The sequence below is a fragment of the Acanthamoeba castellanii genome, assembly GCF_000313135.1.
Source record: "Acanthamoeba castellanii str. Neff unplaced genomic scaffold scf7180000084744, whole genome shotgun sequence".
Lineage (NCBI taxonomy): Eukaryota > Discosea > Longamoebia > Acanthamoebidae > Acanthamoeba > Acanthamoeba castellanii.
This window is the reverse complement of record NW_004457244.1, coordinates 51,801-74,226: the sequence shown is the minus strand read 5'-3', so window position 1 is coordinate 74,226 and position 22,426 is coordinate 51,801. Positions and strand designations below refer to the sequence as shown.

The 22,426-nt window shown below is 63.1% G+C and overlaps 8 protein-coding genes across 8 annotated transcripts; 5 read left to right on the top strand and 3 right to left on the bottom strand.

Annotated features, from left to right (window-relative positions):
* Positions 1–98: 98 nt before the first annotated feature.
* ACA1_180660 (uncharacterized protein) lies at positions 99–562 on the top strand (the record flags this gene model as incomplete). The annotated part of the gene is made up of 2 exons (XM_004332819.1): positions 99–296; positions 491–562. 2 exons carry the CDS (start codon positions 99–101, stop codon positions 560–562), a joined length of 270 nt encoding a protein of 89 aa, XP_004332867.1.
* A 218-nt stretch (positions 563–780) lies between these two features.
* ACA1_180650 (uncharacterized protein) lies at positions 781–1,032 on the top strand (the record flags this gene model as incomplete). Its single annotated transcript, XM_004332818.1, has 1 exon — positions 781–1,032. The coding sequence occupies one exon, from the start codon at positions 781–783 to the stop codon at positions 1,030–1,032; it is 252 nt and encodes an 83-aa protein (XP_004332866.1).
* Positions 1,033–1,224: 192 nt separating this feature from the next.
* On the bottom strand, positions 1,225–4,741 carry ACA1_180640 (tetratricopeptide repeat domain containing protein; the record flags this gene model as incomplete). The annotated part of the gene is made up of 13 exons (XM_004332817.1): positions 1,225–1,403; positions 1,429–1,639; positions 1,775–1,881; positions 1,978–2,125; positions 2,262–2,486; positions 2,606–2,796; positions 3,016–3,067; positions 3,188–3,262; positions 3,391–3,745; positions 3,891–4,079; positions 4,278–4,390; positions 4,428–4,515; positions 4,542–4,741. The coding sequence occupies 13 exons, from the start codon at positions 4,739–4,741 to the stop codon at positions 1,225–1,227; spliced, it is 2,133 nt and encodes a 710-aa protein (XP_004332865.1).
* A 1,439-nt stretch (positions 4,742–6,180) lies between these two features.
* ACA1_180630 (Peptide-aspartate beta-dioxygenase) lies at positions 6,181–7,966 on the bottom strand (the record flags this gene model as incomplete). The annotated part of the gene is made up of 6 exons (XM_004332816.1): positions 6,181–6,275; positions 6,423–6,517; positions 6,666–7,000; positions 7,111–7,277; positions 7,380–7,560; positions 7,730–7,966. The coding sequence occupies 6 exons, from the start codon at positions 7,964–7,966 to the stop codon at positions 6,181–6,183; spliced, it is 1,110 nt and encodes a 369-aa protein (XP_004332864.1).
* Positions 7,967–8,201: 235 nt separating this feature from the next.
* Positions 8,202–9,390, top strand: ACA1_180620 (uncharacterized protein; the record flags this gene model as incomplete). The annotated part of the gene is made up of 4 exons (XM_004332815.1): positions 8,202–8,269; positions 8,433–8,882; positions 9,006–9,038; positions 9,270–9,390. 4 exons carry the CDS (start codon positions 8,202–8,204, stop codon positions 9,388–9,390), a joined length of 672 nt encoding a protein of 223 aa, XP_004332863.1.
* A 90-nt stretch (positions 9,391–9,480) lies between these two features.
* On the top strand, positions 9,481–10,653 carry ACA1_180610 (tRNA guanosine2'-O-methyltransferase, putative; the record flags this gene model as incomplete). Its single annotated transcript, XM_004332814.1, is given in 6 exon segments — positions 9,481–9,546; positions 9,677–9,832; positions 9,953–10,061; positions 10,157–10,203; positions 10,263–10,307; positions 10,327–10,653. The coding sequence occupies 6 exon segments, from the start codon at positions 9,481–9,483 to the stop codon at positions 10,651–10,653; spliced, it is 750 nt and encodes a 249-aa protein (XP_004332862.1).
* Positions 10,654–10,885: 232 nt separating this feature from the next.
* ACA1_180600 (uncharacterized protein) lies at positions 10,886–11,665 on the bottom strand (the record flags this gene model as incomplete). Its single annotated transcript, XM_004332813.1, has 5 exons — positions 10,886–10,902; positions 11,045–11,147; positions 11,266–11,335; positions 11,405–11,488; positions 11,559–11,665. 5 exons carry the CDS (start codon positions 11,663–11,665, stop codon positions 10,886–10,888), a joined length of 381 nt encoding a protein of 126 aa, XP_004332861.1.
* A 554-nt stretch (positions 11,666–12,219) lies between these two features.
* Positions 12,220–22,327, top strand: ACA1_180590 (TRRAP family protein; the record flags this gene model as incomplete). Its single annotated transcript, XM_004332812.1, is given in 33 exon segments — positions 12,220–12,259; positions 12,285–13,078; positions 13,338–13,466; positions 13,519–13,531; positions 13,590–13,716; positions 13,868–14,073; positions 14,256–14,429; positions 14,589–14,839; positions 14,960–15,162; positions 15,272–15,431; positions 15,547–15,819; positions 15,928–16,146; positions 16,253–16,531; positions 16,672–16,751; positions 16,855–17,026; positions 17,126–17,254; positions 17,304–17,501; positions 17,708–17,830; positions 17,951–18,055; positions 18,193–18,376; positions 18,464–18,804; positions 19,055–19,250; positions 19,360–19,506; positions 19,621–19,681; positions 19,845–20,043; positions 20,159–20,290; positions 20,381–20,590; positions 20,734–21,064; positions 21,129–21,246; positions 21,390–21,485; positions 21,504–21,546; positions 21,657–21,850; positions 22,086–22,327. Coding segments are annotated over 33 exon segments (6,169 nt in total), but the record flags the coding sequence as incomplete, so codon positions are not given.
* Positions 22,328–22,426: the final 99 nt, after the last annotated feature.

Here is a 22,426-nt window from a genome sequence, read left to right as displayed (position 1 = left end):
TCCGTGTTGGCGGGAGCCGTTTCGATAGAGCCGCACGAGAAGGGGGGGGGGGGTAAAGTATATTCCTCACGCGCGAGGGCTGGCGACGAGCAGGGCTGATGGCGCGCGGCCAGCAAAACTACGCCACGTATCGCTCCGAGTTTGGAGGCACGGAGCCGCCGCACCTGCCCTACATCGGGGTGCACCTCTCCGATCTCGTTGCCCTCGACCAGCTTCCCACCTGGATAGACCCCTCTGGCTCGGCCGACCCGAAGCGACAGCACGTCAACTTCAAAAAGATGCGCAAACTCGAACAGGTTCGCCCGGCACCCCGACCCCTCCGTGAGTGTGTGTGTCGTGTGTGGCTTCCGCGTCACGGGTCCTAACATCCGTGTTGGGTGTGGTGTGTTGTACCGTGCGTGTGCAGGCCGCACGGCCGATGTTGTCGTGTCGGTCCTACCCGTACACCACCCTGGAACCGTCGTGGGCTGTACATAAGTTTTTGACGCAGGACCTCGTGGTCCTCACCCCGCAGCAGCTGACCGAACTCTCGCGCGCCTGCGAACCCTCCAAGGCCTCCTGACCTCCTCCTGGCTGCCGGCGTGCAACCGGTGCAGTGTAATACCTCGTGCAGAATTCAGAAAATGTACAAATACGCGAAATGCCATTAAAAAGACCGCAGTCAGCGCACGTCAACGTGCAGGTGGTGCGCTGACGTCACGGGGAGCGAACACACAGAAGGGGACAAGCGCCTCACAAGCCGCGCACCAACACTGACTTAGAGTCACACATCAGCTGAAGATGGGAAAGAGCCAGGGCCAGCAGGAGAAGATTCCCTCGAAGAAGAGGAAGATCGCCATCGCCAAGCAGAACAAGACTGAGGTGGAATTCGTCAACAAGATCTTCCCCTTCATCGTCGCTGCCATGGTGGGTGCCTTCCTGGTGGCCATCGTTCTTCTCTTCATCAAGGCGAGCGCTAGCGCCCCCGATGCGGCCAAGGACCTCATCGAAGGCGCCGTTGACCAGGCTGCCGCCGCTGCCGGGCTGGACTAAATCTCTTACACTTCTCTCCTCGGCCGAAGGCCTCTTTATCTATGTAATGAGGAAGTTTCGTCAGTGCGTCGACCTTCCTTCCCCCCAAGCGGGGGGTGTAACAAATGCGATTCGAGAAGCAAAATCTTCATTTTCTCCTGCGTCTGAGGGAGTGTGTGGTAGCGTGCGCTTAATCGTTGGGTACACCACCCGTCACGTGAGATCAGGAAGCGGGTCATCCTGGTGGGGGTCGTCCGGGATGCCCACTTTCTCTACGAGACCCTTGATGTAGGTCTGGTTCTTGGTGTCCATGTCCAAGGCTGTGTGGAAGCACCGCAGCGCCGTCTCACTGTCCCCCAGCCGCTTGTGGGCCTGTTGAGTGGCCAAGAGCTCTCGGCGTTAGTGTGTGTTCTCTACGCGTCAGCGAGTAGCTGGGCGCGTGGTGGCGTGCCTTGCCCAGGAGGCAGTGGATGGAGGTCTCCTTCGGGGCAGAGAGCGCCAGGGCCTGGAGCTCGGTCACCACGCGGGTGTACTGGCCCAGGGCGAAGAGGACGCACGCCCGCTTGTACTTGGCCAGCCCGTTGGTGGGATTCATCACGATGGCCTCGTCCAGAGCCGCCAAGGCCTCCTGCAGCAGGACCCGAGCAGCATTTGTGACTGACCGTGAGAAGGGCGCCCCCTCCCCCGACGCGGCTCGCACGCAGAGAGGGGGAAGGAGGGGAAGGAGGAGAGGTGCCTGCGGCCGGTTGCTGGCGTAAAGCACCATGCCGATGTAGCACTTGAGGATGGAGCTCGTGTGGTTGATGGCCAGGGCCTTGCGGAAGTGGTACTCAGCCAGCTCGTAGCGCTCCTGGCGATAGAAAACCAGCCCTGCGTGTGTGTGTGTGTGTGTGTGTGTGTGTGGTGTGTGTTGTTAGGGTGAGCTCTGGACTGTTGCAAGAAAAGGAGGAGAGGCAGCAGCGGTACCGATGCCGAACCAGGCGTTGTAGTGGCGCGGGTCAATCCGCACGGCGGTGCGGAAGCAGGCGAGGGCCTTCTCGAGATCGTCGCTGGCGACGTACTCGTGGCCGCACAGCGTGTGGCCGTAGGCGAACGAACCATCCACTTCCGTCGCCTGGCCAGGAACAGAAACGAGGAAAGCAAGACGGGAAGGAAGGTAAGTCTTTACGTGACACCCCCAGACGTACGTACGTACGTAAGGCGTTGTGAGGGGGGCGGGAGGGGGGCGGGGGTGGGGAGTGATCGCGTACGCGCTGGAAGAACTTGATGGCCGTCTGGTGCTCCTTCTGGAGGGAGAAGCAGTTGCCGAGGGCGCACCAGGCCTGCGGGCACATCTTGTCCGCGTCGACGAGCTGCTGGGCCAGGTGGCTCAGGCCCACCTCCTTGCGCAGGTGCCACAGGATGGTCGAGTAGATCTCCATGCCCTCCGTACGCGTGCTCTCCGCTCGGTGCACCTCTGCAAACAGCCGCTCGGCCTGCCACGCCCCCCGCCCCACACCCACCCACCGGTGAGTGAGCAAACGTTGTCGCGCAGGCACCCGCGAAGAGAACGGCCCACGACACACACACGACACAACAGGAGAGGTCGGCGCACCTCGCCGTAGTTGACCATCTCGAAGTGGGCCCGGGCGACCTGACACATGACCCAGGCAGTGTTGCGGTGTTGCGGAGACAGCTGGCCGAACGTGGCGATGGCCTGCTCGCACCGGAATTGGCACAGGTGGCGCACACCATTGCCCATCGTCCGGAGGAGGCTCATCACCTCGCGCTCTCCCCGTTGCTTACCTGCTCTGACACACCCCGCGCGACATACCGGCACGGCCACCAGCCAAGGAGGACACACGCGCGTTCCACGAGCTACAGCCATGCGCCAGCGAACGTACGACGGGGGGTGGGGGGAAGGGGGTGTGCCTTGGGAAGCGCTGTCCGGCTGGAGGCTGAGCCTGGCGAAGGTGGGCAGGTCTTCGAACGCGGACGACGACGACGACGAGGGCAGGGGCGCACGGCGCTTTGCTGTGGCAGATGGAGCAACCGCCCCCTTGACGTCTGACTTGCGCTGATGAAATACGCGACACACGACACACGACACACGGTTAGTCGCGGACCTTCCACGCGTCTGAGCGTATTCCGCCGCCGCCGCCGCCTGCGAGATACTGGATCTAGAAGAAGTGCGCACCTTTCCGCCGGGCGTTGCGGCGGTGTCCTTGTCCACAGCGGAGGAAAACGACAAGCGCGTTGACCTCCGCGGCGCCTGCACCCCGGGCACGGCGCATCACATGGCACACAGCACGCCACATCAATGGTCCCCCCCCCCCGGTGTCAGCAAACAGACAAACAGACAGACAGAGATGCGGGAAGGGAAGAGAGGGCTGGGCATACGATGTGCCTGCTGCCATCGGTCTTCTTGGTCTTCCTGGTCACGGGGGCCTGGCCCGGGGTGGCGAACGCTGCCGACGAGGAAGAGGAATCCTCCCCCTGTTGTGGTTGCTGCGGCTGCGGCTGCGGCTGCGGCTGTTGTTGTGGCGGCGTGGAGAAGAGGGACGACGGCAGAGTCGACGACGACGACGGAGGGCCGGATGAGGAAGAGGAGGAGGAGAAGGGGAGAGGGCGCCTTCGCAGCATCGGTAGGGCGGGGGAGGTGGAGCTGGTGGCCTCGGGCGTCTCCATCAGCGCGACTCGCGCTGCCGGAATGCCGGGTGCGCTCGATGACGACGACACCGGAGTGGAGGCGCTGCTGTTTGCGTGTACATACCATGCAATGGATCAGATTCCGCCAGCGGCCGCGCGCCCATGCGCGCATGCACCCGCACCCACGCAGCCCATGAGCGGATCGAGGACGAACACAATTGTGCGTGAGTGAGCTTTCACAGCACGCGTACCTTGAGAGTGCAGGTTCAGTGGCGAGGTGCTCGGGAGGAGGCACAGCAGCAGGACCACCCGCGAAAAAGACCGCGGCGTCGATGTCCTCACCCAACGCGCAGAGGGCCTCGTAGGCCGACCACAGGTACGGCTGGAGCTCCAGACTGCGCCGCAGGTATTTGACCGCGCGCCCTCTCTGGTTCTGGTGCCTGGCACGATCGCCACCACCATTATCACCACCACCATCACAAGTGCGATCACAATCACAGGCCACCACGATTACGATTATCAACCGCACGCGCGCCCGCGTAGCCGCCCGCCCCACAGAGCAGCGCGCGCGTGTCGGATATGAGTGGGGAGCAAGCAAAGGGAGGAGAGTTCCTGGAGAGAAAGAGAGGCGTACGCACCGCAAGACCTGGCCCAGGAGGTAGAAGCCGGCGGCACCCATCGGCGGAACAGCGGTGGGTTGGGGGAGGAGGACGTCGTGGGCCTCCTTGAGGCGGCCCAGCTGGAAGCACACCTGCGCAAAGAGGAAGCGGTTGGGCTCGGAGAGGTACCCAGGAGCCGCCGCAGCAGCAGTCCTCCCCGCCGCGTCCCCGGCAGGTGGCGGTGGCAGGTGCGGGCACAGGAGGGCATATGCGCGCCCTGCCCGTCCGGCACGAAGGTGGCACGTGGCCAGCAAGCCCAGCGCTCCCTGCGTGCGGCCCATGGCCCACAGACGCTCGGCCAGCCAAGTCGCGTTGCCCGGCAGCCCCCTCTCCAGGGACCACACCACCGCCTCGCGAAGAGCTAGCTGCGCTTCCGTGGCTCCCAACCACTCCTGCCACTCCTGATGCTCCTCGCCACCCTTCCCGAACAGAAGCCCTTCCATCTGGGGCGGAATGTGTGTAGGTAGTGATTTGATCTGTGCCGCAGCCCTTTTTCTCTCCTCCGTTGTTGTTTCCCGCCAAATTCATTTCTTCCCCTTCCCGCCCAAAAACAGAACACAAGTACATTTGTGAATTGTGAACCTCCCATTCATGGAAGCTTGTCTTGCGCTCGCCCGATCGCTGGAGGTCGATTTGCACACCACCGAAAGCCTCGACGACGGTCAGAATGATAAAATCTCCTCATTCATCTCCCATCTGCTCCGCCTGCGGGCAGCACAAACCCAGCTCCTGGAGGTACCGTCTCTGCGCAGCACGGTGGACCCCTTTCCTGCTCGTTTCGGCGTGGCATGCACGAGCTTTTTGCGGTTCTATGGTTGCTTACTGAGCACCCGCCTCTGCATCAGTTGGAGGTTCGCCTCGCCGAAGTAAAGGAAAGGACCTCCTCCGCCGCAGTGGCCAATGTCGAGACGCTGCGTAGATTGACCCCCACCAACCGAACCAGCACTGGCTTTTCTTGCCAGCCCCTCTTCTTCTCACCGGTCGTGATTCTCTCCGCCAGAGGCAAGCATGGAGCGCATCGCGGGCGTGATCGCATCCCTCGACCGTATTTGTGAGCGTGTGGGAACCGCGGGGCTGGTTGCGCAGCTGCAGCAGCCGTTCACGGGCAACATGGTGTTGGCTCTGCCAGCGCACCACCGGTACCACCGCGCCTGCCCATCCTGCCTGCCCCCGGCGCGCTTCCTCCTCAATCCCCGTCCCCATCCCCATCCCCACCACCACCACCACCACCACGGCACCACCACCACCACCACCACCTCCACCACCACCACCACCACCACCACCACCACAACGACAACCCCAGGGAAGTGATGGCGCTCATCAGTGGGGCGGTCAGCGAAATGACGGCTCTCCAGTCCGCCCTGCAATCTGTGTGCTCCGTTGGAGATCTCCCGCCAGCGGCGAGCAGCGCCTCCCCTCCCTTGGTACGGCACCCACCGGATTAGAGTGAGAAGGGTTAGGAGGATGAGGAGGGTTCGCACCATCATCGTCATCATCGTCCAGGCCATGCTAACAGGCGCGCCTACGCAGGGACTCCTGTTGGAGGTGGCATCCTACCTGACCAGGTGTCAGCACTATGGCGAGGCCCTGACACACACGCGACACAGAGCCCCGCTGCACTTGGTGACACCAAAGTAGTGGTGGCGCTGGCCTTCTGTTGTTGTTGTTGTTGTTTGGAGAGAGCGGAGAATGCGGCATTCGTCGCGACCAATCTGTACACAGGTCTGATCGATTTTGTTTGTTTGCTTGTTTGTTTGGCGACCACATGGCCGTGTGGCGGGCCATTTGTGGTGCGGAATATGTATGCTGCGGGCGGCTTTGAGGTCGGTGGTGGCCGACGACGCGAGCCACGTGCACGCCCCCACATGGGCGCCCGCGCAGGTCAGCCGCGACGCGATGGCCGCGGGGTGGCGGGCTTGGCTGGCCGTGGCTCGGAGTCCTGCTCCTCCTCCTCCTCCTCGCAGTTGGGGAACCCGTCTGCGGCGCGGGACGTGGACCAGGGGGGATCATCGTCATCACCAGTTATTACTATTACTATTACTATTATTACTACTACTACTACTACGAGCTGGGGATGGGGGATGGGGAAGCTACAGCCCAACTGAAGAGGGCCTCTCCACGTACCGGGAAGACCAAGCGGACTATCGGCCAGCAGGTCGGGCTTCCACCAGAAGTTGACGTTGATGTTGAGCTCGTCGAGGCCCATCACGAAGTGGTACCTGGCGAGAGGAGGAGGAGGAGGAGGGAGAAGAAGAACGTGTGAGGTCGCTAATGAACCGCCCGGGGAGGAGGTGATGGCGGATCATGAAGGTCGATACTACTGCGGGCATGCATCTAATACAAGGGGGTGGGGGGGGGTGGGAGCACCAGCAGGCGGGGATGACGAGCATCTCGCCTTCGCCGAGGACGACCTTCATGCCGCGCACGCCGGCGAAGGCGGGGAAGCGCTCGCGCTGCTGGGGCTCGTGGATGGTGCGGAGGTCGATCTGACTCATGTTGCGCAGCAGGCCCAGGCTCCTGCGACGCGGCTCGCCATGGTCCTCGCCACGGTGATGCGCGTGCGGCGATAGCGACGATGACGGGGGAGGGTAGAGCTTGGCGAACTCGGACGGGGGAAAGAGGACGAAGAGCTTCCGGCCCCGCACCTGCGCGTTGATGTTGTGGCACCCGTTGCGATCGAAGTGCAGATGCGCCACCGTGCCCTGCCCCCCCCCACCCCGACAGTCAATCATGGATGACCATACCTGGCCAGTAGGATGGCCGTTGGTGGTGGCGGCTGGTGGCTGATGGCTGATGGTGGCTGGTGGTGCACCTTGCGGCCCATCCAAAAGCCGATGGTGGCGAGGTGGCGCGGGTCGATCATCGGGGGCACGCGGATGTCCGCGAGAAGCGGAGCAAAGAGGCCTCCGTCCCGCCCGCAGTGGCGCAGGTGGGCGGCATCGCCCGACAGGTACAGCCATTCCCCTCCTCCTCCTCCTCCTGTGGGTGCACCACCGTCACGTCACCCCCCCCCCTCCCAACAATCCATTCCATCAATGCACCGCGCACGATCCATTGGGGCCGTTCAGGGGAGAGAAGTACCGGCGGCGGCGACTGCGGGGGGAGACGGGGCGAGGAGGTGGTCCACGAAGGAGGAGAAGGGCAGGCGCACGCGTGGGTTGGCCTCTGCCTCGTCGGCGGCGTCGAAGCTGAAGTCCGGGAACCGCTCCGATCGCGACCGATTCACCTCCACGAGCGCCCGTCCCGTCGGGTCCACGCGCCGCTGCACGTACGCCACCGACCACAACTGGAAGCAACCCCCCCCCATCCATTCCCACCAGCAGCAGCCCATGGCACCACGACCACCGCACGTTCATGTGAGCCCACACTGCCCAGTTGCCCCCCCCCAAACAAGAGTGCTGGGGGTGGCGTTGTATTTAGGGTGGGGGTACGTGGTGGGCCGGCCAGCGCTGGCCGGTGAAGACCAGGGGCCGCACCAGCGGGGGGCTCCTTGCAGTGGTGGTGGTGGAGGAACCACCGTCTGCCCGCTCCACCCACTCGAGCGGCTCGCGCAGGCACTCCTCGAGGCGACGCAACAGCCTCTCGTGGGCCTCCTCCTCCCTCTGGTGGTGGGCCTCCGCCTCGTCTGCGGTGCCGGTGCCGGTGGTGGTGGTGGGGGTAGCCTGCATGCGGCAGGACGTCAGGCAGGAGGTGGAAAAATACCGATATACCTACCCGACCCGCAGCGCGAACCTGGCCATGGAGGAGCACGTCGGTCCCGCACCTCCCCACGAGGCCGCCCCGGAGGAGGTACTGCAGCAGCAGCAGCCGCCCGAGGCACCCGCTGGACGTACGTCTACGTGCGCCTACTGGCTGGTGGGGCGAGCGCGAGGCTGCCACCAACCGGCGGCGCCCGGAGAGCAGATGTGCCCCTCGCACCTGGGCGCGGTCGGCGGTCGCCCACGCGTGCCGTGCCCCCTCGACCCCAACCAGTTCATACCCCCCCACCCAAACCAAACCACAACCACAACCCCCCCCCGCCGAAACGACTCCCTTCTGCCTTTACTTTCTCATGGCCGCCCACCGCATCCATGGGTGCCCCACCAAAAAACATGCGCTGCGGCCTTACGCGTAAGGCGGGGGGGGGGTACACAGCACGTGCTACGCACATCGGGTGGAGCAGCACGTGGCCAAGTGCCCGGCGGCCCAGCGCAAGGCTGTGGCCGAGAGCGCCCCCTACTACTGCCTCAACATCAACCTGCCCGGCCCGGTAGCAGCGGCCTCGGCCGCCGCCGCCGCCTCGTGCGCTCAGGCGGGGCCGTCTTCTTCTGGTGGTGGTGGTGGTGGTGGTGCTGCTGCTGCTGCTGCGGGCGAGGCGAAGAAGAGAGGAGGCGAGAAGGGCGAGGGCGACGAGGGCCAGCCGCAGCAGAAGAAGCGTAAGCGGAGGCAGCAGCCGCCCTCCATATTCGCGTCCATGCGGGCCGACGAGGTGGACGCCCTCGTGGCGCTCGTGCGAACGGCCCACGCCCTCCACTGCCGCGAGCCCCTCCAAACGGTCATGCTGCGCCACCCGCCCTGCGAGCCCCACTTCACCCCCGCCAAGGGGTATCACCACCCCAACGCCACCACGACCGTGGCGCTGCTGCTGCTGCTGCTGCCATGGCGCATGCACTCATCCGTGCCTTCTCCCTTCGCTTCTGCTGGTGGTGGTGCGTGATGGTGCACCAGGGCCTGCAGCGTGAAGCACATGACCCAGCAAAGGTACCTTTGAAAAAGAAGAAGGAGAACCGTCGTTCCCGGCTGCTGCTGATGCTGCTGCATGCTGCTACATATGCTGCCACACGTCCCACTTGGAACCCAGCGGGTCGAGTGGTTGAGCTTTTCGTGTGTGTCGTGTGTGTCGTGTGTGTCGTGTGTGTCGTGTGTGTCGTGTGTGTCGTGTGTGTGTCGTGTGTTGTGATGCTGGGCGCTGACGTGTGCGCCTCCCTAAAGTTCGATCCTGGCGCACATGGCGGCGGCGGGGCTGTTGGTCGACGGAGCGTGCTTCATCGAGTTCGGTGCCGGGAGAGTATGTGCCTTCCCCTCCTCGATCCGCTTCCTCTCCGCGATTTAGGGGGGGGGATTGCGTGGTCAGCCTAAGCCGCAATTGGTTGTGACAATCAACGAACGAACGAACGAACGACGACAGGGCAACCTCAGCGACATGGTGCACGAGTGCTGCCCACGGTCATCGCACATTCTAGTCGACCGCCAGGCCGTGCGCCACAAGGTGCGGCCCCCACTTTCCACACCGGCGCATGTGCGATCAACATGAGAGCTCACTCGCGCCACCGCGTGATCCGCGTGGCCTCCTCCTACACGTGGGCCTCGGGTGGGGGGGGGGTTCGCGTACGACGTAGGCCGAGCGGCGGTTCGTGTGGGGCGAGGGAACGACCGAGCTCTTTACCCGCCTCAACGTGGACATCGCCCATCTCAACCTGGGCGCCGTGCCCCAGCTGCACAAGGCCACCGCCCTGGTGTCCGTGGCCAAGCACATTTGCGGCTCGGCCTCGGACGTGCGTGTCCACCCCACCCCCGCTCACTGACTCGCCGTGCGCGCGTGTGGTGCGGTGTCGCGTTCCGCCCGCCCCCCATCCATCTCACCCGACCCTTTCTCCGTCGCTCCGCGCCATCAGCTGACCATCCGGTGCAGCGTGAACACGCTCGGCCAGCACGCAGACAAGCTCGCGGGCATGGCCGTCGCCCTCTGCTGTCACCACCGGTGCACCTACGACGCCTACCTCAGTATATGCTCTCCTGCCCCACCCCCTCACCCCATGCGGGACATAGCGCGCGCGCCGTGCTCACCATCCGGTGCGTGTGTGCGTGCGTGCGTCAAGACAAGGAGTTCCTGGCGAGCGTGGGCATCGGCGAGAAGGAGTACCAGGTGCTCTGCCGCATGAGCAGGTCCTCACCCCTCTTCCCGTCGTGCCTGTGTGTTCGTAGGCCCCGCGCCTCGCCCTGACGGTGGATGTGGTGCAGTTGGGCCGTGTGCGGCTTTCCTCCGGAGGATGAGGAGGAAGCGAAGGAGCGAGGGGCATCGGCGGCGGCGGCGGCGGCGGCGGCGGCAGAAGGCGGCGAGGCGGGGTCCAAGGCTGCCCCGCAACCGCCGCACGGGCTGGCGCGGTTGAGCAGCGCGGAGAAGGAAGCCGTGGGCACACAGTGCAAAGAGCTTCTCGACGTGGGGCGCGCACTCTACCTGCGGGACCGCGGGTTCGACGTGCGCCTGGTGCGCTACGTGGCCCCCGACATCTCCCCAGAGAACACCCTGCTCCTCGCTACACGAGGCCCTCCCCCTCCTCCTCCCGCATCATCACCACCCCACCCCGTGGAGTAGGGCGAGGACTCATGTGTGCTGGCTGCCTTGCCCCCTTGACGGATTGATGCAAGCAGCAGACTTGGTTGCACGAGCGTTAGGTTGGGGGGTTTGGGTTGTTATTTACTGCGCCGGCGACTGGCCTGCTACACTCGCGAGGGAGGACGCGGGGACGTGGAGCAGGGGGGGGGGGCGAGAAAGGCGGAAGGCAGGGGAGGGGGCGTGGGTGGGTGGGCAAGCCGAGTGTCCGCGCTCAGAGCAGGGGCTCCACTGCAGAGGAGGAGGAGGAGGAGGAGGGAGGAGGAGAACGCGCGGTGAGGAGGTTTGTCCGTCGAAGCCAAAACGGGGCAGAATGTGTGGTGCGTGTGTGGTGCAGGCCATGGGCACACATGCGCGCGAGGCTGCTGCTTACCGTGGGCCTTGCAGAACTGCTGGAGATCGGGGACGGCCTTGGCCGAGAGAGTGGGGAAGGCGTAGGTGATGAGCACAAAAATCGCCTTGTCCCCACTCTTGGTCTGCGCCACCGCACAGGCGCGCGCACGCGCACGCGCACGCACATGCACATGCAGAGGTCAACGACCGCGCGGTGTCCACGATGGCGCCCTTTGGGCCAGCTGAAGGGTAAGCGCGTACTCGGCAGACACAGATTCCGTCGCCCGTCTTCTGGTCCACCTTCCTGCCGTAGACCAGCGTGTCGTAGAATCTGCAATCGCAGGACCGCTATAAGTCCTGCAAATAACGACCAAAGAAAACTCGCGGAGAGAAAGAGAACCTGTGCACGTCGTAGTGCTCACCGCCCAGATCAAGGCCAAATCTGAAGGCATTGTCTTCGTCGTTGAAAAGTGGAAGCAAATCTCTGTGATTGCACAGTTAGAAGTTGGTTTTGCAAAAGTGACAATTAATTGCGATGCAATTGAAAAACGCACTCGATGTCATTAAGGTCCACATCGAAAGTGGAAGCGAGGACCTTGCCGTCCTGGTCATAAACCACAGCTCTCGACCACTCCTTGTGTCCCTCAAGAAGGTCCTGCATGGCCTTGGCACCAGATGAAGAGGACACAGAGGCACCACCAGAAGCTTCCATCTCGATTTTTGTTCGTTTCCTCTCACCACCACCGGTCTTGAAATCAAAAGAGCCCGCCACCTCCGCCGTCACGTTAAAGGAGACCAAAAAATTCGAACTATGCGCCGATGCCTATTGGCCACGAGGCGGCAGGCGCAGAGGCCTGGAGGGCAGAGTTCTCCTGTTTTCGCCAGCTGCCCTGCTGCCCCCACCAAGCAAAGAGAGAGAGAGAGAGATGGAGAGGCCAGCCGGCAGCGGCACCGAACCGCCAAATCACCATTTCGAAGACCTCGCTCGCAAGTTTCTTGAGTTCAAAGGTGCATATGCGCATCATCCCTCTTGCACCACCTCCGGGTCCGGCACTTGCAATCCATTCCCCCCCCCCCAAATCCACCCCAACACCTCCTGCCCCCGCCATGGCGGCAAATGGGGGTTGAGGAGAGGCTCCACGGGCGGCGGGCTTTGCAGCTGGCGGGCACCCTTTGGCGACGGCGGCGGTAGCGGCAGAAGCAGCCAGAAAACAGATGTGCCGCGTGCTCACCACTCATCGCGCGGATGTGGGCGGTGCGTGATGGTGGCGGTGGGCCAGATGATCCCACGGCGCTGCTGGGTCTGGTGACGGAGGTCAAGGAGAGCATGGAGGCGGTGGTGCACGGGGAGCGTTCGTACGAGCAGTTCCTGCACTTCCTGTTCGCCGTGTTCTACAACCTCCTGCGGCAGGGTGCGCCTCAGTTTGTCGAGGGTCCCGAGCAGAAGGTGCGCAACACGGTGCTGGACATTCTCAACCGGCTGCCCACCACCGCCGCGCTGCAGCCCTACGCGGCCAACCTCCTCAAGCTCTCCATGTTCCTGCTCGAGGTGGAGAACGAGGACAACGCGGTTATCTGCCTGCGCATCATCATCGACCTCCACAAGAACTACCGCCCCATGCTCGAGGGCGACGTGCAGCCCTTCCTCGACATCGTCCAGAAGATCTACTCCGACCTGCCCGCCACCGTCGCCGCCGTCTTCTCCGCCACCGCCGCTGCCGCCGCCGCCGCCGCCGCCACGAGCAAGCCCTCCGACCCGTCCGTGCCCGCCAAGCAGCAGGCCCCTCCCACTTCTGCCGCCAGCGGCCTCGCCCTCGACGCCACCGCCGCGCCGCCCGGGAAGAAGGCCGCGGCGGCGGGGCACGGCCTTATCCGCAGCACGCAGTCCTTCAAGGTCCTCACCGAGTGCCCCATCATCGTCGTCCTCCTCTTCCAGCTCTACCCGCGCTACCTGCACGCCAACATCCCCAAGTTCATGCCCCTCATCGTCAACACCCTCGGCCTCGTCGCCCCCAAGGCCGCCCTCACCACACACCGCGCCGCCTACGTCGACTTTGTCGCCGCCCAGGTCAAGGTACTCATCATCATCGTCGTCGTCGTCGTCATCGTCATTGTCATCGTCATCATACCCCCAATGTCCCTGCCCATGCCCCTCCCCCTCCACACGCACGCGCACCCTCACCTCCCTTTCCCCTTTCCCCTTTCCCTTTCCGTTCAAAAACGGTCGTGTGTGTCGTGTGTGTCGTGTGTGTCGTGTGTGTCGTGTGTGTCGTGTGTGTCGTGTGTGTCGTGTGTGTCGTGTGTGTCGTGTGTGTTTTCTGCCTGGGCAACAGACGCTATCCTTCCTGGCCTACATGCTGCGGGGCTATGCCGAGCACTTGCGGCCCTACCAGGAGCAGATCCCCAAGTGTGTGATCGCCCTGCTGCTCAACTGCCCGCACGAATGCGCCGCCATCCGAAAAGTACCCCCCCCCCTTCGGGGTATCCGCATGCGGATGCTTTATGGGGGGACAGGCGATGGACAGACGTGTCCGTAATAGCGGTGGTCGTGGTGGCCGGTGTGTTGACGCGCTTTCTCTTCGCAGGAGTGTTGATCGCCACGCGGCACATCTTGGCGACAGAGTTCAGGGTGGGCTTCATCAGCCAGATCGACACGCTGCTCGATGAGCAGGTCCTCATCGGCTCCGGCCGCACCTCCTTCGAGACGTTGCGGTAAGCGCCCGAGAGCCTCTCCCTCCCCTCTCTTATTTTTTTTGGGGGGGGAGGAGGGGCTCCCGGCTAATTTGCCTACCCCCGCTTCTCTCCCTCCCCCCCTCAATCCGCCAACCCCAATCCCCTCCCCGGGTGTTGTGCCACGTGGCAGGCCGCTGGCCTACAGCACGCTGGCCGACCTCGTGCACCACGTGAGGACAGACCTCTCCCTGCCGCAGCTCTCGAGGGTGGTGCAGCTCTTTGCGCGGAACATCCACGACTCGACGCTGCCCTTTAACATCCAGACCATGTCGGCCAAGCTGCTTCTCAACCTGGTCGAGGGCATCGCCCGCAAGACCAGCGACGTCGAGGGCAAAGGTCACTCTCCCCATCCCTCTCCACCACGCACCGCCGCCACCATCTCGTGGGACGCGCGGGCGGGCGGCATGTTGGTTTGCGCGCCGATCATCGACCGCCAGACCGACTGACGGCGGGCCTCTGTGTCGTGTGTGTCGTGTGTGTGTGCATGTGTGTGCACCCATGGGCGGGCATGGGCGAAGGGAGGGCACTGCTGGTGCGCATTCTGGACAACTTTGTGAACAAGTTCAGCAGCCTCAAGAAGCAGATCCCCAAGATCGTCTCTCAGCCACTGGAGGACGACGACGCCAAGCCGGGCACTCTGCAGAGTCAGAAGAGGAAGCGCTCCCAGGCCCGCACGCTCGCATCCATCAAGGGTACGTGCCCCTCCCCGTACCTCCTTCCGTCGACCGCGCGACACCGGTGGTGGCGCTGCTGCTGGGGCTGGGGCTGGCGCTGGCGCTGGCGCCCTTCGTGCGTGCGTGCGTGCAAGGCACGTGGGTGTTGATCTTCGTGGGCGCGTCGCGCCGTGGCAGACTGCCGGGTGCTGATGAAGAACCTGGTGATGGGGCTCAAGAACATCGTGTGGGGCATCACCTCGTGCACCCAAACCTTGCGCACCCGCCACGCGGCCACCGCGGCCGCCGGTGGTAGCCCCGCGGTAGATCCGCACCGGGCGTTGGTCGCCGAGGAGTGCCTCATCTTCACGCGCCTCCTTAAGAACGGGCTCAAGTGCTTCGGCATCTACTCCGAGGGACCCAACCCCTCCCTCCAGGAAGAAAAAGACGTACGCCTTGCTTGCTAGCTTGTGATCCTACGTGTCGTGCGTGGGGTGTACGGTTGGTGTGTCGTGTGTGTGTGTGTCGTGTGGTGCTGCTCACGGCTGCCGTCTGGCGTCACTGTGCAGATCATGGACCACTTTGCGGCGGTGTTCACGATGGTGGACGCGCGGGTGTTCCAGGACGTCCTGCAGGCCCAGATGCCCTTCCTCTTTCGCCAGATGGTGACCAACCAGTCGGCCATCTCCATCCCGCAGCACTTCCTGGCCAATCCCGGCGTCTCGCGCATGTTTGCGGAGCTCCTCCTCGACTTTTTGATGAAGCGCATCGGGTATCTTCCCTCCTCCCCTCCCCAGCTCGTCCGTTCCACTCACTCGCTCACTCGCTCACTCACTCACTCACTCACTCACTCACTCACTCACGGTCCGCGCGCATGGCAGAGAGCTGGGCGGGTCGGAAAGAACCGAGGCCGATGTGTTACTGCGTCTCTTCAAGCTGGTCTTCGGGTCGGTCACCCTTTTCGCCGAGAACGAGCCTGTGCTCCAGCCGCACCTCGCCCTCATCATCACCTCTTCCATCAAATACGCCGGCGAGGTCAAGGTTCGTGCCTCGGACGACGCACGCGCTGCCGCTGCCGCTGCCGCGGTATTGCATTGCATCGGAGCTCGCCACTGATAACGCAGCGGTCTCTCGCGCTGGCATTGGTGCGGGGCAGGATCCCAACAACTACTTCCAGCTCATGCGGGCGCTGTTCCGTAGCATCGGCGGGGGCAAGTTCGAGTACCTGTACAAGGAGTTCCTGCCGCTGCTCCCGGCCCTGCTCGACATCCTCGGGAGGCTCCAGTTCAGCTCGCACCCCCAGAAACTGCGCGACCTCTTCGTCGAGCTCTGCCTCACCGTGCCCGTCCGCCTCAGCTCCCTCCTCCCGTGCCTCCGCTTGCTCATGCGACCCCTCGTGCTGGCCCTCGCCTCCTCCAACAACGACCTGGTACGCGCCCGCACCGATCGCGCACCACGCGACACGACACGCGGCATATGTGCGGGCCCGAACTGGGGACCCAATTCACCGTGCGGTTGGTGCTCCGCCTACATACAGATCACACAGGGCTTTCGCACGTTGGAGCTGTGCGTGGACAACCTGACGCCCGACTTCCTGGACCCCATCCTGGGCGAGGTGCAGCTCGAGCTCATGCAGGCCATCTGGCGCCACATTCGCCCGCTGCCCTATCCCCACGGCCCTCAGGCGGCTCGCATCCTGGGCAAGCTCGCCGGCCGCAACCGCCGCTTCCTGCAGCACCCCCAGGCCATCAAATCCGTACGAATTCACTGCCCCGTCATCGCCGTGACACCCCACCAACCCACCTTCTTCTCCTCCTCCTCCTCCTTGCCTCTAATATAAATGGGCGTGCCGCGTCACGCAGGAGTACCACCCGGCGCAGGACGAGAGCCTCTCGCTGGCGCTCCAGTTCCAGCCGAGCACGCCCTTCACGTTGCCGCTCGGCAACACCATCAGCGCCGCCCGCAAGGCCCTTCTCTCTCCCGCCTCCGATACCCACACCAAGGCACAGCTCCTCCCCTCCTTCACACCGTTGCGAGCGCCGTGCGCGGACACACATTGTGAAGAAGAAGAAGAAGAAGAAGAAGAGGAGGAGGGAGCTGATTCTGCCGAGCTCGCCGCCCTATCGTCGCGCGCTCCTTCCGTTCCATTACATCCTCTCATATCTCTCTCTCTCTCCCTCTCTCGCGGTCGACCACTCGGATCTGGCTACTATCCACCACCACCACCACCACCACCACCACCACCACCACCACCACCACCGTCATCGTCATCCACATGCAGAGTTCTGCGTCGGGTGTCCTCCAGGTGTGCGTGATGCTCATGCTCAACCCCGAGTTCAACGCTGAAGCTATCGCCGCTCGGTACGCATGCCCCTCCTCTCCTCCTCCCCTCCTCTCCATTGCCTCTCTCTCTCTCTCTCTCTCACACACACACCACACACACATGCCGTGCACTACCCTGCAGGCTGGCTGAGGCTGAGGAGGGATGGGGGGAGCAGCACAAGGCTCCCTTTCCCGCCTACGCCGAGGGCGAGAAGACGGCAGCCAAGACGCGAAGCCAACTGCTTGCCGAGCAGCAGATCATGCACTCCATGCTGTATGCCCTCGTCGTCGCCACCGCCGATGAAAAGCTCAAGGTATCCCCTCGAGCTAGTGTCGTGACTCGCGGTCTGTCTTGTGTAGTGGCGCCGGTGCCGGCGTGTGTTTCCAACGTTGAAGGATTTCCCGGCTTGCAGGAGGAGCTGGGTACCTTCCTGAGCGACATCACGCGCCACTTTGCCCTTCTGTTCGCCGCCCGTGTCCTGCCGGCCACTTCCGCGCTCAAGGCACCCGACCCTTCTCCGTCCCTCATTCCCATCCCCCGGGTCTAACCTCTCTCTGTGTCGTGTGTGTGTGTGTGTCGTGCACACGCAGGAAATGGATCCTCTGGTGTTCATGGATGCCCTCATGGAGGCTCTGACGTCTCGCGATCGAGAATACGCCAAGGCTGCCGTCCAAGTGCTCGAGACCCTCACAGATATGGTGATTTCGCTCGCGCCAGGACCCGCGGCCGCTGCCGGCCTCCCCGTATTTGACGAGCTCGCCACAAGGATGTGCCACGCCTGCTACAAGGTACCTCGCCCACCACCAGCCACCAGCCACCAGCCACCACCACCACACCGTTGGCATGGGCCTGCCACTGGACCCATGTAAACGGTGCCACTTCATTACCGCGGAATGCCATACCAATATCTCTCTCCCTCTCTCCCTCATGTCGTGTGGTTATGTCGTGCGTGGCGTGCGTGGCGTGCGTGGCGTGGCGTGCGTGGCGTGCACAGGCCGAGTGGCAGTATAAGAGCGGTGGGTGCGCGGGCATTGCGCTGCTCAGCTCCAAGTTGCCGCCCAAGCGAGCGCGCACGCATCAAGTGACCTTTGTGAAGGCGCTGATCTTTGTGCTCAAGGTGCGAGAAACGACTGCCCTCCCGCTTGGGGGGTCAGAGGGCTGCAGGGAGGCGGCGGGGAAGCGGACGCGGCTTAACGCGTTCGAGATGGCGTGTGTGTGTGTGTGATGGTATATGCAGGACTTGTCCCCCGAGGTTTCGGCCACCACGGTCGAAGAAGCGTCCCGCACCCTATCCGTTGTGCTCAAAGTGTGCAACGCGCGTCAACAGCCGGAGAGCTCGGAGGTACGTGCGCGTGTTCCCGCGTTTGGCGGCTGTGGATGGTTCCCTGTCGCTCACCGCGTGGCCATCGTGAACACTGGTGGCGGGTGGCGGTGGGTGGTGGGTGGTGGGTGGTGGGTGGTGGTGGTGGTTGGCCGCAGAGCGAGGAGGAGGCGAGAGACTACCAGGGCGTCTTCAGGCAGGTGCTTGCCCTGCTTGCCGGAGAGCTTGCGCAGCCCAATGCCACCGTGCGCAAGAATATCAAGGACCTGCTCCACCAGATCGCCGACCTGACCGGCACCGACCTGACCACACTCCTAGAGCCCCTCAAGCAGTCCATACTCGGTACGTCGTCGCTTCCTTGACCGCACCAGCCACCACAGACGGCATCCCATGCGTGCGCTCACGCGTGTTTGGGGGGGGGTGGCGCAGGTCCGGTGTTCGGGAAGCAGCCCCTGCGCTCGTTGCCCATTCTGGTGCAGACGGGCTATCTCGACGCGCTCACGTTCTGCATCTCGTTGCGGCCGTCCTTCGTGCCATTCACCTTCGAGCTCGTACGGGTGCTCAAGGAGGCCCTGGAGATCGCCGAGGTGGACGACGTGGCCAAGGTTCGCCAGCACCGCAAGCTCCAACTCCTCACCAACTCTCGCGTGGTGGCCATCGAACTTCTCTCCGTCGCCATGGCCTGTCCCGAGTTCCAGGCCCCCGAGCACCAGGAGTTCCGCAACCGCATCATCGGCGTCTTCTTCAAGACCCTCACCCTCCGCTCCAAGGTAGGTCAGGCCACCTCGCCCCCCCCCCGCCAATCGCCCCCTTTCTCTTGTGGGTCATGGGTTAGGTGAGGGTCCCCACCCCATCCCATCCATATGTAATAGTAGTATATGTATGTATGTATGTATGTATGTATGTATGTATGTATGTGGATGATGGATGGAGCGTCATCCGCGGACGTGTGCTGCGTGTGCGTAAATGATCCTTTACGTTGCTGCTCACCAGCCCTCCTCCCCCCGCAACTATTTCCAGGAGGTGGTGAGCGTGTCGAAGAAAGGGCTCTCGCATGTGATCAATCAGCACAAGCTGCCCAAGGAGCTGCTGCAGTCCAGCCTCCGGCCGGTGCTCCTCAACCTGGCCGACTACCGCAAACTCTCCGTGCCGCTCCTGAAGGGCCTGGCTCGCCTTCTCGAGCTCCTGACCAACTGCTTCAACGTCACTCTTGGCGGTATTCCCCCCCCCTTTCTAAGCCTATGATGATCTATTTTGTGAATAACAGATGTTTGACGGGGGAGGGGGCTTCCGCGTGTGGGGGCGTGCGGTTGTGACGTCACCAGAAAAATTGCTGGAGCACCTGCAGAAGTGGAATGAGCCGCAGAAGATCGCCGCGGCCAAGATCTGGAAGGAGGGGGAGGAGATCAAGATCGCCGCCCACATCATCGACATCTTCCACCTGTTGCCTTCTGCCGCCAGCAAGTTCCTAGGTAAGCCCCTGCTGCTGCTGCTGCTGCTGCTGCTGCGTGGGTGCGCGTGTCTCCGGGAGAGCCAGAACAAGCCCCGCCGGCGCGCTCTCACCTCTGGCGCATTCCACTGAACAGAACCTCTGGTGAACCTCACGATCCAGCTCGAGGCCCTTTTGCCTCGCGAAGTGAGCAGCCCGTATGGACCCAGCCCTCCCCTTGCTTGATTTATTTATTCATTCATTTATTTAGATCGTGAGGTAGCGTGCAAGGCGCCTAACAGGATTTCTTCCTTGGCGGGCGTTGTGTCGTGTGTGTGTCGTATGTGTGTCGTGTGTGTGTCGTATGTGTGTCGTGTGTAGGTACCGGCAACCGCTGATCAAGTTCCTGAGCTGCTACCCCGCAGAGGCTGTGGAGTATTTCGTCTCGGAACGGCTCACCAACCCCGCCTACAGCAAGCTGTGGGGCTTCGTGCTCAACCACCCCTTGGCCGCCGAGTTGCGCAATGAGCTGGCGAAAAATCCTACCACGCTCATCAACGCCACGTTCAACTACAACCAGGTACCAAGCCACTCCATATATTTTTATCTTTCTATTTCTAAATTTCTATATAAATTATAATTTGGTATCCATATATATATATACTCACGGCAGCTTCCCCTTCGCGAGAATGCAGGGCCGTCCGCCGGTGGAGCTTCAGTTCCAGGGCATCTTGATGACCCGCACCCTGGTCAAGTTCCTCCCCGACTGGCTGGCTCGCAATCGTCCGGTCCTCGACTGCCTGTTGGCCATCTGGAAATCCCCCTCGGTGCCTTCTCCCCTCCCTTCCTCTCCCTCCCCCACATACACCAGCGCCCGCTGGTGCGTCCAATCGCTCACTCGTGTGAGAACCGAACAGTTTCTGAAGGAGACCCGCCTGCGCAACGAGGAGACCCAGCCACTCTCCAACATGCGGGAATCCAAGCTCATGGTCAAGTGCTTCCTCAACTATTGCAAGCACCACGGGGACGAAGTGGACGTGCTCTTCCAAATGCTCTCCATCTTCACCATCCGCACCACCATCGACTACTCCTTCCTCAAGGACTACTACCTCCACACCATTGCCGAGGTAGGGACCCTCCCCTTCCCCCCTTCCCCCTATCTGGCCCAACCCGCCTCCCCCCTCCCTCCCTCCTCCTCACGCGCGCGTTCTCTCTCTCTCTCTCTCTCTCTCTCTCTCTCATCTCCGTGTGATGTGTGGTGCGTGTGCAGGAGTACACGGCGGCGCAGAAGAACGCGATCTTGCACCGCTTTGTCAACTTTTTCACCTCTGCCGAGCCCGCCTACAGCAGCGAGCACAAGGTGAAGGTGCTTCAGGTGCTCATCATCCCGGCTCTGACCGCGTCCTTCCTCAAGCAAGAGACGAGCGAGGTGGTGGACCCCACTCTTGTCGCAGCCATCGTCAACAACATCCTCGACCCTACCAGTCCCCGCAACCCGTTCCCCTCTTCCTCGCCCTTCGCCACCTCTGCCCCAAGCCTTCCGGCCTCCACTCCGGCCTTGGTTTCCCCCGCCGCCGCCGCCGCCGCCGCTCCACTTTCTGGTGCTTCGCCGCTGCGCTGCTGCTGCTGCTGCACCTGCCACCCCTGCCGGAGCACTCGTCGCAGCTGCCGGCAGTCAAGAGGCAGCCAAGAGCAGCGCCAAGACGCTGCTACCCGGTAGCCGCGCCCCCTACGACGAGGCCCTCAGCATCGAGCTCCTACAGCTGGCCACCCTCCTCGTTCGGTGCGCGCCCATTTCCCCCATCACCCGGCCTCGGCAATTGTGATCATCGGGTGGTGGAACCCCTGCTCTCCGGTCGCTGCTAACGTGTGTACCGTGTACCGTGTACGTGTACCGTGGTGTGTCGTGGTGGTGCGGAGATCCAGGTTCATGCCCAATGAACTCGTCGAGCACCGCAAGGAGCTGATCAAGTTTGCATGGAATCACCTGAAGAGCGAGGACACCACGTCCAAGCAGTGCGCGTACGTGCTCGTCTGCAGATTCATCGAGGCCTATGAGACTCCGCCCAAGATCATTCTCCAGGTGAACTGGCGCCGCCCGCCCGCCCGCCCGTCCCTGTCGTTCCCTGCCTGACACCAAGACTTGCGTGGTGGTGGCTGGTGGTGGCTGGTGGTGGCTGGGGTGCAACGCAGGTGTACGTGGCGCTCCTTCGCGCATTCCAGCCGGAAGCACGGTCGTTGGTGCGGCAGGCGTTGGACATCCTGACGCCGGCCCTCGACAAGCGACTTCCGTCGTCCGATCCCTGGATCCGCTGGACCAAGAAGATCCTCGTTGAGGAGGGCCACTCCCTGCCCCAGCTCATCCACATCCTGCAGCTCCTCACCCGGTGCCCCTCTCCTTGCCCTCTCCCCTCCCCCCCACCCCTCCCCGACTCTTCCCGTCTCGATCGAGCTGCGGAGATGATGATGATGATGATGATGATGATGATGATGATGATGATGATGATGATGATGATGATGATGCAGCCCCTCAGGCGGAGCAAGAAGAAAATGAACGGAGGAAGAAGAAGGAGGAGAGTAGCGCGCGTGTCGCACATCATGGCTGACAGATTTCCTGCACAGGCACCCGACGCTCTTTTATCGATGTCGGAGTGAGTTTGTCACCCACGTCGTGCACTCTCTGTCGCGCATCGGCCTGCTCCCCAACTCCTCTCCCGAGAACCGGCGGTTGGCGGTCGACCTCGTGGAGCTCATCCTCACGTGGGAAAAGCAGCGTCTGGACGCCGCCCGCCTCGCCGCTCCCTCGTCCTCCTCGTCGTCTGCCGCCCCCGAACCCGGACCGCAGCCGACGGGCAAGCACGATGGTACGCACCTCCCCTCCCGCCTATCCCTGTCCCTGGCACGTTCTTTGTGCTGCACGTGCGGTTCTCACCGTCATCATCATCATCATTCATCATCATCAT